The 15,725-nt window shown below is 31.2% G+C and overlaps 1 protein-coding gene across 1 annotated transcript in view; it reads left to right on the top strand.

Annotated features, from left to right (window-relative positions):
- The window catches only part of LOC106086952 (phosphopantothenate--cysteine ligase), a 120,899-nt gene extending 105,438 nt beyond the window's left edge, over window positions 1–15,461 (top strand). Inside the window, exons 4-6 of the mRNA XM_059361867.1 lie at window positions 1,385–1,570; window positions 6,402–6,539; window positions 12,090–15,461. Of these exons, the coding sequence (XP_059217850.1) occupies window positions 1,385–1,570; window positions 6,402–6,539; window positions 12,090–12,137 (372 nt within the window). The 3' untranslated portion in view covers window positions 12,138–15,461. The remainder of the gene's footprint in view (window positions 1–1,384; window positions 1,571–6,401; window positions 6,540–12,089) is intronic.
- Window positions 15,462–15,725: the final 264 nt, after the last annotated feature.

The raw sequence follows: 15,725 nt of genomic DNA, 5'->3' as shown, positions 1-15,725 counted from the left end.
TCGTTCCCCCCGACGCTAAGACCCATATGACAATTTATTTGAGTCCTTTATTGTCACGATATGCATGTACTGTTGAACATTAGGACGTGACCAGATACTTGAAACCTTATATCATTATTACATTCGAACTCTACTGTCGTAGACCTTTCTTTTAATTGCCATACTATCCCGATCGAACTACACGCCCTATTAAAGGGTGTTTAATGGGTTGGCCAGTCCTGGACTCTATCCCAAAAGTGTATACCAGATTCGCAGTCAACTCCTAGACCTTTCATTTGATACCCATTTTGTGATGTTGGACATTCACGCCTGTTTTGGGGTTGGAGAGACCCCGTAGACACATCGGACCAAATTCTTACAACAGATGTGTTCTCAACTTCCACACAGCTTTCATTTGATACCCACATTGTCCAAAGCGGTGAAGTGTCCTGTTGGGTTTTTTTTTGGGGGGGGGTGGGAGACCCCCCCCTACACTTTGGGTAAAATTTGTATACCAAGTTCGTACTCTACTCTTAAATACCTTTTATTTGATACCCATACTGCCCAAAGTGGTGAAAGTATCCTGTGGGGGGGTTTTTTTGAGGGTGAGGGACCCCCCCGAACACTTAGGGAGAAATTTTTATACCAAATTCGTACTCTACTCTTAAATACCTTTCATTTGATACCCATATTGTCGCAATGGTTATGGGCGGGTTTTGGGATGGGGCGTCCCCCTAGACTATATGACCCTAAAGTTTTATACCGATTTCGTTATTTTGGGGCACCATAAGGTGGCATACAAAATTTCGCCTAAATAGGTGCACGTATCTCCGAGATCTGGCATTTTTGAAAGTTTGAGTAAGGGGGAGGGTCCGCTCCGCCTTCGGATATCCAAAAATGTAGTACCCTATTTTCAACGGGGGCTCAAACGCTACCATGAAATATAAATCGGTTCAGCCGTTTTCGAGTCTATACGGAACAGGCAAACTAACAAACAAAGCGCAACAATTTCATTTTTATATTTTAGAATATATTTTTATAAACTATTTTTTTTTAATATCTGCAAAATATTTTTTTTAGTTTGGGGAATAGGTTTTGTTGTGCTAAAAGAATTTTGGGGATTTTTTTGTCTTTGCCAATATTTACCACTTTTGTTAGTGGTAAATATTGGTGTGGTTAATGGTGGTGTATATAAAAAACTATGCAGTCAACAATATTCGCCAGCAATGAGACTATATACTCTGAATTTCTTGGCGTATGATTAATATGGATAACATACAAGTGGCCTTTATTAGACACTACGAATTGTTGCCTCAAACTAGATGCGATTTTTTACAAAATTTTGACTTGTTTCGTATGTAATATGTTTATAGTAATCAACGTTTTTTTTTCTTTATCTTTCCAGCCTACCCACAAAATGCAATCCGGTGAGGGAGCTCCAACAATTTCCTTGCAATTAGTGCCAAAAATGTTAGCACCATTGGTCAGCCTGTGGGTGCCTCAGGCTTTTGTTGTCTCTTTTAAATTGGAAACCGATGAGAATCTATTGATTACCAAAGCTCGTGATAGTTTGAGTAAATATAAGCACAAGGTAAGTGGAGAGGGCAAAATAAAGCTTTAAAATAAAAAGAATTCTATTAGAACAATAAACACAAATAATAAAACAAAAATCATAGACCATTATCATTATAAGGTGATTAAAGCCCTTTTTTGTAAACACAATACTGCATGCACTATCAATACCAAGGGGTATCAATTTTTCTTTCAGTGTACTCATCATTATTCCTAAAATCAAATCATATTATTTTACGATATAAACTAAAAAATTAAAAATTTTTAGTTATAATAATAAACTATTTCTTCCCTTTCCTTTATTATAAAAATTCATTTAACTTCCCCCAAGGCCCTTAACAAAATATTTCCCATTTATTTTATGCACAAAAAATTACTTTCAAATTACATAAATTTAAATGCTGTAAGGTCTTTTTTATGAAAATGTAAATTTTAATGAATCTAGACATGTTTTGCATACTCACCGCACAGCACAGCACATGTACCCCCTGTTGGCTGCATTCAAAAGCTCACTCTCATACTCATGAACAACACTGTCAGCGTGTCAGAATGATGGGAGGAAACTGTGTATGTCAGTGCAGTATTTTGTAGCAATATCCTGTGTTGTTTATCTTGAACACGACGAGAGTAAACACAAACAAGTGGAGAAGAGTGCCATTGTATTTGTTTAACAATTTCATTTCATTAGAACACTTGTCATTTGCAGGCACTGATAGCAACAGGAAAGGTAGTAACTAAAGAGAGTCTGAGAGGGAAAGAGAGAGCGAGTGGTTGGGTGGGTGTAGGAATTTTAGTGTGAGTGCACTTTAATGTGAAAAAATAGAAAATATAACAACAGAGATGCTTTTAAAATAACACTGTAGCTGTAGGTTTCCACTAAACACGTGTGGTGAATTGTTTATTAGGGTGGGGTTGTGACAAAAGAAGAAAATGGGAGAATAACTGAGAGCACCGAAATATTTATTTATTCATGCAATGCTACAATATATTGCAATGCAGAGGGATCTGGTGATAATTTGACTAGGATTGGTTGGATAGATACACACGTAACGACGGAAGCGCGGCATCACCGCCCAAAATCCAAAGTGGACCGATCGCGACAAAATGGGATTTAAATGAAAGATATTCGGGAATAGAGAACGAATATGATATTAAAAATTGTATCAAAGTACCTAGGTGCCCGCCACAAGCTCAAAACTATCCCAAAAGTACCTTCCGAAAAGTTCTTTTTTATAGCCACCACCGAAGGATGGAGGTATATTCATTTTGTCATTCCGTTTGCAACACATCAAAATACCCATATTCTTGATCAACCTAAAAATCTAAGACGATCTAGCCATGTCCGTCCGTCTGTCGAAATCACGCTACAGTCTTTAAAAATAGAGATATTGAGCTGAAACTCCGAACAGATTCTTTTTTTTTTTTCTTTTTGCCCATAAGCAGGTTAAGTTCGAAGATGGGCTATAGCGGACTATATCTTGACACAGCCCCCATATAGACCGATCCGCCGATTTAGGGTCTTAGGCCCATAAAAGCCACATTTATTATCCGATTTTGCTGAAATTTGGTACAGTGAGTTGTGTTAGGCCCTTCGACATCCTTCTTCAATTTCGTCCAGATCGGTCCAGATTTGGATATAGCTGCCATATAGACCGATATCTCGATTTAAAGTTTAGGCCCCATAAAAGGCGCATTTATTGTCCGATTTCGCCGAAATTTGGGACAGTGAGTTGTGTTAGGCCCTTCAACATTCTTCTTCAATTTGGCTCAGATAGGTCCAGATTTGGATATAGCTGCCATATAGGCCGATATCTCGATTTAAAGTTTAGGCCCCATAAAAGGCGCATTTATTGTCCGATTTCGCCGAAATTTGGGACAGTGAGTTGTGTTAGGCCCTTCAACATTCTTCTTTAATTTGGCTCAGATAGGTCCAGATTTGGATATAGCTGCCATATAGACCGATATCTCGATTTAAAGTTTAGGCCCCATAAAAGGCGCATTTATTGTCCGATTTCGCCGACATTTGGGACAGTGAGTTGCGTTAGGCCCTTTGACATCCTTCATCAATTTGGCCCAGATCGGTTCCGATTTGTATATAGCTGCCATATAGACCGATCTTTCGATTTAAGGTTTTGGGCCTATAAAAGGCGCGCTTATTGTCCGATTTTGCCGAAATTTGAGACAGTGAGTTGTATTAGGCCCTTTGATATTGCTCTTCATTTTGGTCCAGACCGTTTCAGATCTGGATGTAGCTGTCATATAGACCGATCCTCGATTTAAAGTCTTGGCCACATAAAAGGCACATTTTTAATTCAATTTCGCTGAAATTTGACACAATGACTTATTTTGTGATTTTTTTTAGGCTTTTCGACATCCGTGTCGTAAATGGTTCCGATCGGTCTATATTTGTATATGGCTACCAAACAGACAAATATTTTGTTGTAAAAAACGACACGGCCGAACTTAACGCCTTTTACTTGTTATAGAAGATTTTGTCAAAATTTGATTTTTATAGGTAACTATCCGAACCGGGCCCACTCCGCTGAGCCTTCTTTAACTCTCTAATATCTTTTAAGGCTGGGGACACTTCGCCCTGAATGCGGATATCGAATTCGTGCCATTGTAGCCTATGACGCTGAACGCGTTTGAATCCTGGCGAGAACCTCGGACAAAGCGGTGTTTATACCCTCTAAATGTTTGCGACATTTGCGAGGTACAATGCCATGCATGGTCATTTAAAAATTTTTCCCCAAAGAGGTGTCGCACTGCGGGACCCCGTTCGGACTCAGCTATAAAAAAAGGTCCCTTATGATTGATTTTTAACTTGAATCGGAAAGCACTCCTTGATGTGTGAGAATTTTCCCCTTCTCGGTTCGTGGTGGTAATGTTCTTCCTTAGGGTAATGTTCATCTTAGGGTGCTTTGCTTAGGGGTGCTTTAGGACATACCCCAAAAAACTTGGCTCCCAAATAGGATATGAAATTCGTTATCTACTCTCAAATACCTTTGATTTGAATCCCATATTGTCATAACGGGTCGAATAACCCATTTGACGTATCTTTAGGAGGAAAAGCGCCACCCCGACTTGAACGCAAATGTTAATGTCATATTCGTAATCTACTCCCTTATATCCTTCATTTGGCAACCTCCCATTACTTGGACTTAATGTTTTATGCCATATTTGTAATCTACGGCCAAATACTTTTCATTTGAGTACCATATTGACATGAACTTCGAATATATCTGTTTAGAGGAGTTTTGGGGTTGGGGGGGGGGGGGGGGGGCACCCTGGGTATTTTTTATTTCTATAGAAAATTTTGTCAAAATTTTATTTCTATAGAAAATTTTGTCAAAATTTTATTTCTATAGAAAATTTTGTCAAAATTTTATTTCTATAGAAAATTTTGTCAAAATTTTATTTCTATAGAAAATTTTGTCAAAATTTTATTTCTATAGGAAATTTTGTCAAAATTTTATTTCTATCTACTCTCAAATACCTTTGATTTGAATCCCATATTGTCATAACGGGTCGAATAACCCATTTGACGTATCTTTAGGAGGAAAAGCGCCACCCCGACTTGAACGCAAATGTTAATGTCATATTCGTAATCTACTCCCTTATATCCTTCATTTGGCGACCTCCCATTACTTGGACTTAATGTTTTATGCCATATTTGTAATCTACGGCCAAATACTTTTCATTTGAGTACCATATTGACATGAACTTCGAATATATCTGTTTAGAGGAGTTTTGGGGTTGGGGGGGGGGGGGGGGGGCACCCTGGGTATTTTTTATTTCTATAGAAAATTTTGTCAAAATTTTATTTCTATAGAAAATTTTGTCAAAATTTTATTTTGTATAGAAAATTTTGTCAAAATTTTATTACTATAGAAAATTTTGTCAAAATTTTATTTTGTATAGAAAATTTTGTCAAAATTTTATTTTGTATAGAAAATTTAGTCAAAATTTTATTTTGTATAGAAAATTTTGTCAAAATTTTATTTCTATAGAAAATTTTGTCAAAATTTTATTTCAGGCACCTCAATATATTGTATTTGTGTAAACAGTCAGTAATACTCACATGTACACCCACACACATTCATATGTGAACATCATGTTGTCCTTTGCAATTCCTTTGTGGAAAATGCCTTTACAATCTGCCAAAGTATTTACATTGGACACTTTGAGAACACAAACACTTTTGGAACACGCTTCTCCACATGAATAGTTTTACAAACACTGACTTACTAACTACTACAAATGTGGAATGCAAATGCAGATAAGTACAAATGGACTTTTTGTTCAAAAAGGACTTTTTTAAAGAAAGGAAAAAGGGAAGAGACTCAACTTTTTTAAGCTTTCCCATTTGCTTTTAACCAAAAGGGAACTTGAACCCAAAATTTCAAAGCACTTTGACTCACAATAATTGTAAAGTTACAAAAGACTCTTGTCCCTAAGGATTAATTTTTCCTTTTACAACTTTGCCAAGATTGTTTTTCTTTTGAGTTGTAGGATATTGACCAAGAATAACGTAAGAGAATTTTGTAACTTTTAATTTTCCTGCTCTTTATTGATCAACATCTGTGAACACATTTTGCAACAAGGATATGCGACATGAGTCGCAGGCAAAAGTTTTGTTTACCATGTTTGTTTTAAGGCTTAAGTAAAAAATCATAACATCTTATATCATTCGTTACTCAGATGCATTTCATATCCTGTTTTTATTTTTCTTTCTTCTTTTGTTTTCCTGTCGTTGTAGTCATAAACTTTTCTCACCACTTTGTTATATATGGTTATTGTTGCACTTGTAATATTTTGTAATTGTTTTCTTTTTTTTTGCTTTCTTGCAGTTGGTTATAGCAAACATTTTGCAAACACGTAAACACCGTGTGGTTTTCGTTACGCCAACATCCTCCTATGAAGTACATTTAAGTAGAGAACAAGCACTGCAAGGCCTTGAAATTGAGGAACCAATTGTTGCTGATGTAGTAAGTATTCCTATTCATGTAGCTAACCACAGCCAAACTGAAACTGACTGTTATGAGCACACGTGTATACAAGTTGCCCCCTCGTGGCTGTGCTAACCCTCAGAGGAACATGGGGACAAATAAAATAAAATAAAAAATAAAATAAAATAAAATGCAATGCAACAAAATAAAATAAAATAAAATAAAATAAAATAAAATAAAATAAAATAAAATAAAATAAAATAAAATAAAATAAAATAAAATAAAATAAAATAAAATAACATAAAATAAAATAAAATAAAATAAAATAAAATAAATTAAAATAAAATAAAACAAAATAAAATAAAATAAAATAAAATAAAATAAAATAAAATAAAATAAAATAAAATAAAACAAATTAAAATAAAATAAAATAAAATAAAATAAAATAAAATAAAATAAAATAAAATAAAATAAAATAAAATAAAATAAAATAAAATAAAATAAAATAAAATAAAATAAAATAAAATAAAATAAAATAAAATAAAATAAAATAAAATAAAATAAAACAAAATAAAATAAAATAAAATAAAAAAAAATCAAATAAAATAAAATAAAAAAAAATCAAATAAAATAAAATAAAATAAAATAAAATAAAATAAAATAAAATAAAATAAAATAAAATAAAATAAAATAAAATAAAATAAAATAAAATAAAATAAAATAAAATAAAATAAAATAAAATAAAATAAAATAAAATAAAATAAAATAAAATAAAATAAAATAAAATAAAATAAAATAAAATAAAATAAGATAAAATAAAATGAAATGAAATGAAATGAAATGAAATGAAATGAAATGAAATAAAATAAAATAAAATGAAATAAAATAAAATAAAATAAAATAAAATAAAAAAAAAAAATAAAATGCAATAAAATAAAATAAAATAAAATAAAATAAAACAAAATAAAATAAAATAAATATAGAAATAAAATTTGGAAAAATTTTCAATAAAAATAAAATTTTAACAAAATTTACTATAGAATGAAAATTATGATTAAACTTAATAGTGAAGAAAATCCGGCAAAGTCCGGCCGGGATTCGAACCTGGGCACACGGAGCAACAGCGAGAACCGTTGTCTACTGTTCGAAGCCATCAATACAACTTCCAACAGATGCACAGAATCATGTGCACCATGGAAGTAGTGTAATTGTCGTAGAAAAAAAGACTGTCATTACTCGAAAACACATGCATTTTGAAAAGTACAGCTAATAGATAGGTTTGTCGAGCGTGGTTAATGTGGTATTTGCATCATGGAGGCGTTTTCACAGTAAATACGATCCAAATACAACATACCAACGCACGGCCCTTGAAGCCATCACATCTAACATGGTTGAAAAGTTTTCTAACCAAAGACAACAAATCTTTCTTTGGCTTTCCTTTTCCATTTGCAAAAAACACGTCTTGATAGAGAAACAAGCAAAAGTTGTCAAATCTAAAGATCTTCACCCTAACGGGCAAAAAAAACTTGTAAATAAAATTTCAAGTTTATTTTATTTGGCTTTTTATAGCCGAGCCATCTGAACCAATTCACATAATCGCGTATTTTAGTTGAGCAGAATGACCAAACGTATGCTACACACAAAGGAGGGATTATTTAATGAGTTTTGAAGAAAAGACATTGCCAGATTTTTTTCCGACAAATCAGGAGACAGATACCACATCACACATAACATCGGGCGACAGATACCACATCACTGGTGGACGCGTTTCGATTTTTTTTTCAACACCATCGTGGATTATTTCCGTCCGCCTGACTGGCCTACCGTTCACATCACATCGTAGAACACACAAGAACAAACAGAGTGGTGTGAACGGTAGACCAATCGGCGGACGGGTATGATCCACGATGGTGTTGAAAATGATTATCTAACCAAAAATCGAAACGCGTCCGCCAGTGATGTGGTATCTGTCTCCTGATGATCTGTGTGCAGATTTGTCTGAACATGTTTGTCAATATTTTTTCTTCTTCTTTTTTTTAAATAATCTCCCCTTTGTGTGGGGCTTGAAATCAAATTTTGACAAAATTTTCTATAGAAATAAAAACTTGACAAAATTTTCAATAGAAATAAAATTTTGACAAAATTTTCAATAGAAATAAAATTTTGACAAAATTTTCTATAGAAATAAAATTTTGACAAAATTTTCTATAGAAATAAAATTTTGACAAAATTTTCTATAGAAATAAAATTTTGAGAAAATTTTCTATAGTAATAAAATTTTGACAAAATTTTCTATAGTAATGAAATTTTGACAAAATTTTCTATAGAAATAAAATTTAATCAAAATTTTCTATTGACATAAAATTTTGACAAAATTTTCTATAGACATAAAATTTGGACAAAATAAAAATAAAACTTTTGAAAAGGATTACAATTTTTATTCGTAGCAGAATCCCAATCTACCACTATCGACAACGACTCAACTATCGATAACGACACTACCATCGATAACGATACTACTATCGATAGCGGTACCGCTATCGATAAGGATACTACTGTAGATACCGATAATACTATCGGTAACTGTACTACTATCGATAACGATACTTTTATCGATAGCGGTACTGCTATCGATAAAGATACTACTATAGATACCGATAATACTATCGGTAATTGTACTTCTATCGATAACGATACTATTATCTACAATGATACTACTGCCGATAACGATAGTACTGTCGATTAAGATACTACTATCGATAACTATACTACTATCGATAACTATAATACTATCGGTAACTGTACTACTCTCGATAATTATATTACTATCTCTTACTTTACTACTATTATTTACTATGCTACTATCGATAACTAAAAATTTTGACAAAATTTTCTATTGTAATAAAATTTTGACAAAATTTTCTATTGTAATAAAATTTTGACAAAATTTTCTATAGAAATTTTGACAAAATAAAAATAAAATTTTTGGAAAAAAGTTTTAATTATTAAAAGGATTAAAATTTTTAATCGATTGCATAGCACAATCCCAATCCACCACTATCGATAACGACTCAACTATCGATAACGACACTAACATCGATAACGATAATACTATCGATGAGGATACAACTATAGATACCGATAATACCATCGGTAACGATACTACTATCGATAACGATACTACTATCTACAATGACACTAATAGCGATAAGATACTATATTCGATAAATATACTACTATCGGTAACTATACTACTATTGGTAATTATACTACCATCGATAACTATACTACTATCGATAACTTTGAAATTTTGACAAAATTTTCTATAGAAATAAAATTTTGACAAAATTTTCTATTGACATAAAATTTTGACAAAATTTTCTATAGACATAAAATTTTGACAAAATAAGAATAAAATTTTTGTTAATAAAGTTTTAATTATTAAAAGGATTAAAATTTTTAATCGATTGCGTAGCACAATCCCAATCCACCGCTATCGATAATGACTCAACTATCGATTACGACACTCGATAAAGACACTAATATTGATAAGGATACTACTATAGATACCGATAATACTATCGGTAACGATACTACAATTGATAACGATACTAATATCTACAATGATACTACTAGCGATAACGATTGTAATGTCGATTAAGATACTACTATCGATAACTATACTACTATCGGTAACTATACTACTATCGATAATTACACTTTTATCAATAACTATACTACTATCTGTAACTATACTATCGACAGCTATACAACTATCGATAAATATATCGTTTACTATACTACTATTAAAAACTATGCTACTATCAATAACTAAACAACTATCAATAACATGAAAATTATTAATAACTTGATTTTTTTGATAACATAATACCAACTATAACTATTTGGCTGCACTGTAGCTGGCTTCAATAAGTCCCAGCCAAAATGCTCAATCAGACTTGTGTTCCTTAAACAAAAATTATTATTGTTATTTCTCCAAAGTAGGGTCGATTTTAATGACCCTGAGAATTATGTTAATCGAAGAAATTGATTATCGAAACATTACTGATAAGTAATGGCCTGTTCAACAGATCATTGTGGCAAATGTGGCTAAACTCTCCTGTTCACTATCATCGCTTTTCTTATATCTACACGACTGCTGAGCCTCACGGCTTTGCAACTCAATTTTGGGAAATGAGTTGAAATTTGCCAAAATTTTATTTCTATAGAAATTTTTTCAAAATTTTATTTCTATAGAAATTTTTTTCAAATTTTTATGAATGAAGAAAATTTTTACAAAATTTTAATATTACAAAAAAAAATTTCAAAATTTTTATAGAAATTTTGTCCACATATAAATCTTACAGGAAATTTCGCAAAATTTTATTAAAAAAAAAATATATATATATATATTATTTTTATAAAAACATTTTTAGAATTTTTTCAAATAAATAATGTTTGAATATCGTCTTTTGGTCCTTTAAGGGTTAATCGAAAAGGATACATTGCCCTTTTGTTTTCTTGTTTTTAGTTGTGTTTCCCTCACATTTTTAGTTTATTGTTATTTGTAAGCTAAAATTAAAATCGAATTCACATGAAATAAATAATAGTGAAAAATGCTAAAAGGCATTCTTTACACGAAATATGACAAAAACGATGAAGCCTGAAGTTTGAGCCTTAGCATATATATATATATGTATATATACGAATAATTGCTTTTGAATACTCTTTGCATAATTAACCTCAAACAAAATTGTTGGCAATAAATTTTGAATGAAAATTCATTTAAATAAAATAAATTATTTAACTGAGCCCATAGTGTGGTGGACTATTATTAAAAAATTTTTAATTGATAAAAATGAAAAAAAAATTATATTCAGTGTCCTTAAAACATAACCCATTAACAAGGGAAAGAAAAAAAATAAGAAAATATAAAAATAATTTAAATAAAAAAGTAAATAAAAAAAAATTAAAAAAAAAAATAAAAAAAAAAATTTAAAAATTTAAAAAAAAATTAAAAAAATAAAAAAAAAATTAAAAAAAAAAAATTTAAAAAAAAATTTAAAAAAATTAAAAAAATTTGAAAAAATAAAAAAAAATTAAAAAAAAAAATTTAAAAAAATTAAAAAAATAAAAAAAAAATAAAAAAAAATTTTTAAAAGTATAAAAAGAATTTAAAAAAAAAATTTTTTAAAAATATATAAAAAATTATAAAATGATTAAAAAATAATAAATAAATAAAAAGTATAAAAAAATGTATAGGATTTTTTTTATGAAAAAAAAAATCCGATTAATGGCAGGGCTTAAGACTATGCCAATTTAGGGACCTATCCGCCCTCCAGTTTCCATAGGGAAGGTTTTGACCTAGTATTGTTGTTGGTCATTTGTGTCATGGTCCATGACATGCCAATACCAACCATGACTCATTGCATGATATGGCGTTATGTTGTATGACGTTTTTAATGAACTACAAACTTTTTTGTCGTTGTTGTGAGTAAACGCAATTTAAATTTTTTTTTTTAATTTATATTTAATTTTTTTCATAATATATATTTGAATTTTTCCCCTGTTTTCTTAATTTATTTAAAGGTACAAAAACACGGAGAATTCATAAATTCTGGTATGTCTCGCCAATGACCAATGTCAATGCGACAGCGGCAGCAACAACGGCATCACATGCAAGTCGATTGTCGCGTGACAACGCCGCATTTTTGTCGTCTCTTGAATCCGGGACCTGGCATTGGACGAAGATATTGAAAAACGCTACTATTATTACAACAGCAAAAACAACTACAACAACAAAACACCAACCCAAAAACAAAAATCAACCAAACAACATCAAAATAGGAAGAAGAAGAAAAAAACATATTCAGGTAAAAATATCAACTTTTATTAATCTCCCCTAAACCCTGACCAAGGCCCCATAAGGACAGCTGGCTGGCCCTAGGGCTTTTGAATTTCCCACAAAACCACAAAAAGTTAAACATTTCAAGGGGAACGCATAAAAGAGCCCCAACCCAAGTTAGTCCCCCTGTCTGACAAAACCCTTATTTGGGGACATTTTCCTGACATTGTGGGGTTAGGGGAATATTTACATATTTTTTTCTATTTTTTTCAACTATAAAATTATTAATGAGAACATTCTAGTTTTTAAGCTATATTTCTTAATTTCAATACTTTTTTAAGAAATAGTTAACTTTTTTCTTCTTATAATTGATACACACAATTGTTATAGCCTTTGAAATCTAAGCGGAAAACGTTGACGCTCTTAACATTTAAGCTTTACATTTTATATTCTTTATCAAATGTACACCACTTTGGTTTAGCTTTAATGCAGCATTAATTCTTTAAGACAACTCCTTTTGCTCTGGAGGAAAGGACAACAAAAAGGAATTTAAGTTATTTTGTTTTTTAGTCTATAAGTCATAATATTGGGGATTTTGGTTTAAGTTGTAATTTCCTAGGTTTAATTAGTTACTATTTTGTGTTTCAAAGGATTCACCATTGCGTGTTTCCAAGGTCATTAGGGTAATGTTTTGCTAGCTTTTATTAAGGAGACAAAGCCGTAGGTTTTGTGTTGAAAAAAAAAAAAAACAAAAAATACAAAAAAAATCCCATTCATCGTCCACCATTGTTAGTACTTTTACATCATTTAGTCGCCGTCATGATCTAATTCATCAATCATAATTTTTTTTTTAGTAATTGGGTCATCGTTTATTTACATTTTCTAGGTTAACTTAGTTTTTTTTTTTAACATTTTCATGGCTAAAATTTTTCATGACATATCTTTATCATACCATTTTCTGAGAGGAAAATGTTGGAAATATTTTAGCAACCATATATCTTAACTATTGCAATTGGCTATTTTTGTCCTTCTGTGAACCTTAAAGGTTATTTGCTTATGTGGACCTTTGGAGAAAACCATTGAAGACATAACAATTTGACTTTATTGCCCTAAAAACGCCAAACGGTTATCGATAATATGTTATTGATGACAATATTTAATCGATAATAATATTAAACCGATAACAGTATTTTTATTGATAAAAATATTTGATAGATAACAATATTAAATCGAAAATAATATTTTATCGATGACAATATTTTATCGATTATAATATATTATCGATTATAATATATATGCGATAACAACACTAAATCGATACCAATATTACATCGATAACAATAATTGATCAATTTCAATATTAAATTGATAACCATATTAAATCGATAACTTTGTTTTATTGATATTCTATCGATAGCATATCAACGTGATAACAAAATTTATTGATAGCTACATTAAATCGATATCAATATGAAATGGATAGAAATATAAATCGATACAAATACTAAATTGTTTACCATATTTTATTTAGAGGCCACAGTGGCGCAGAGGTTAGCATGTCCGCCTATGACTCCGAACGCCTGGCGTCAACATCAACAAAATTTTCAGCGGTGGTTATTCTCTTACTTTTGCTGGCTACATTTGTAAGGTATACTGCCATGTTAAAACTTCTCTACCAATTGGTGTCGCTATGTGGCACGCCGTTCGGACTCGCCATAACAAAGGAGGCTCCTTATCATTGATCTTAAACGGACTGCACTCATTGATAAGACAGAAGTATCCCCTGTTCCTTAATGGAATGTTCATGGGAAATTTAGTACCATATTTTATTGGGAACATTATGAAAATCATGACAATATTTTCGATAACAATATAAAATCGATAACAATTTTTAATCGATAAAAATATGAAATTGATGAAAATGTTTCATCGATATCAATATCAAATCGATAACAATTCTATGCCGATAAGAATCCTTTACGATAACAATACTTTATCGAAAACAATGTTAAATTGATAGCAATATTCCGTTTTCTTTGATTATTCCGTTTCGGTCCTTAAAAACTGCTACTATTAACCTTCACCACAAAATGTGCAGGGCATGGCAATTCAACTGCAATGCCTTCCAAAATATATTGTTATCGATAATATTTTTTCGATTGCAATCATTTATGTTTCACTTTGACTCAAATTCAAATTCAAATCGAAGTTTAGCTTCATTTATAGAAGGCTTTATTATTTCACTTCAATGGGTTGCAAATATTTATTGTTAACGATATGTCATCGATATTTGGCCTTTCAAAACACATTGACTAATGTTGAGTTTGGGTGCACTATAGCTGGCTCCACCAAATTTCAGTGAAAACGACCAATCTTCTGTCGATAACTATACTACTGTCGACAACTTTACTATAATCGATAACTTTACTTCTATCGATAACTGTACTGCTATCGATTACTATAGTACTAATTATAACTATGCAACTATCGATAACTAGACTGCTATCGATAACTATACTACTTTCGATAAATATACTATTCGACTATAATACAATTGATAACTTTACTATAACGATAACTTTAAGATTATAAATAACTTGATTTTATTGATAACATAATACATGCAATAACTATTTGGTTCGACTATAGCTGACTCCAAGAAATTTCGGCCTAAATGTCCTATTTTCCACTGCTACATTCGAACCGTATGTCAGACAATAAGTCCTCAATAATTTATAATGATAAGCCAAATTAAATATAAATCTGGTGCCGCCAAACTGAAAACCATAAGTTTAAAAACACCCTTTTTATCCTTCGTCGGTGTAGATCCCCAAGTAAAGTTTACCATTACATTGGAAAACCCATAGCCCACAATACAGTGTTAAGTAACTCTGCTCCATACTGTGAAGCGAATTGAATCATTTTCCCAGTATGCGCCATTTCTTTCTACTGATTTTTGATGTCTTGAAGAAGTTTTATTTGGAAGCGAACTGAATCATTTTCCCAGTATGCGCCATTTCTTTCTACTGATTTTTGATGTCTTGAAGAAGTTTCATGTGGATGGAATCACATGAAATCTTTACACCCAAACCTTCTAAGCTCATTGTCATTGAGGCCTATTTCCCATTTCATTCCACTCATCACCCACTTGCATATTGATTATTCTAACTTGTTCAACGTAGAAACGGTTTAATTTACATATTCCTCTATGCTCACGCATATTATCTTTCTTTCATTTAATAAGAAATTTGTGCAAAATCGCACCACATTCAAACATGTATAGCTTTAGCAGCAATAATTTTCATCCATTGTTAAAATTGAAAATATTGACAACGAATGGTAACACTATAAACACCATATGTTGGAATATTTCCATCGCA

The sequence above is a fragment of the Stomoxys calcitrans genome, chromosome 2 (genome assembly GCF_963082655.1).
Source record: "Stomoxys calcitrans chromosome 2, idStoCalc2.1, whole genome shotgun sequence".
Taxonomy (NCBI): Eukaryota; Metazoa; Arthropoda; class Insecta; order Diptera; family Muscidae; genus Stomoxys; species Stomoxys calcitrans.
The sequence above is the reverse complement of the archived record's forward strand: the minus strand, read 5'-3'. Positions and strand labels throughout refer to the sequence as shown.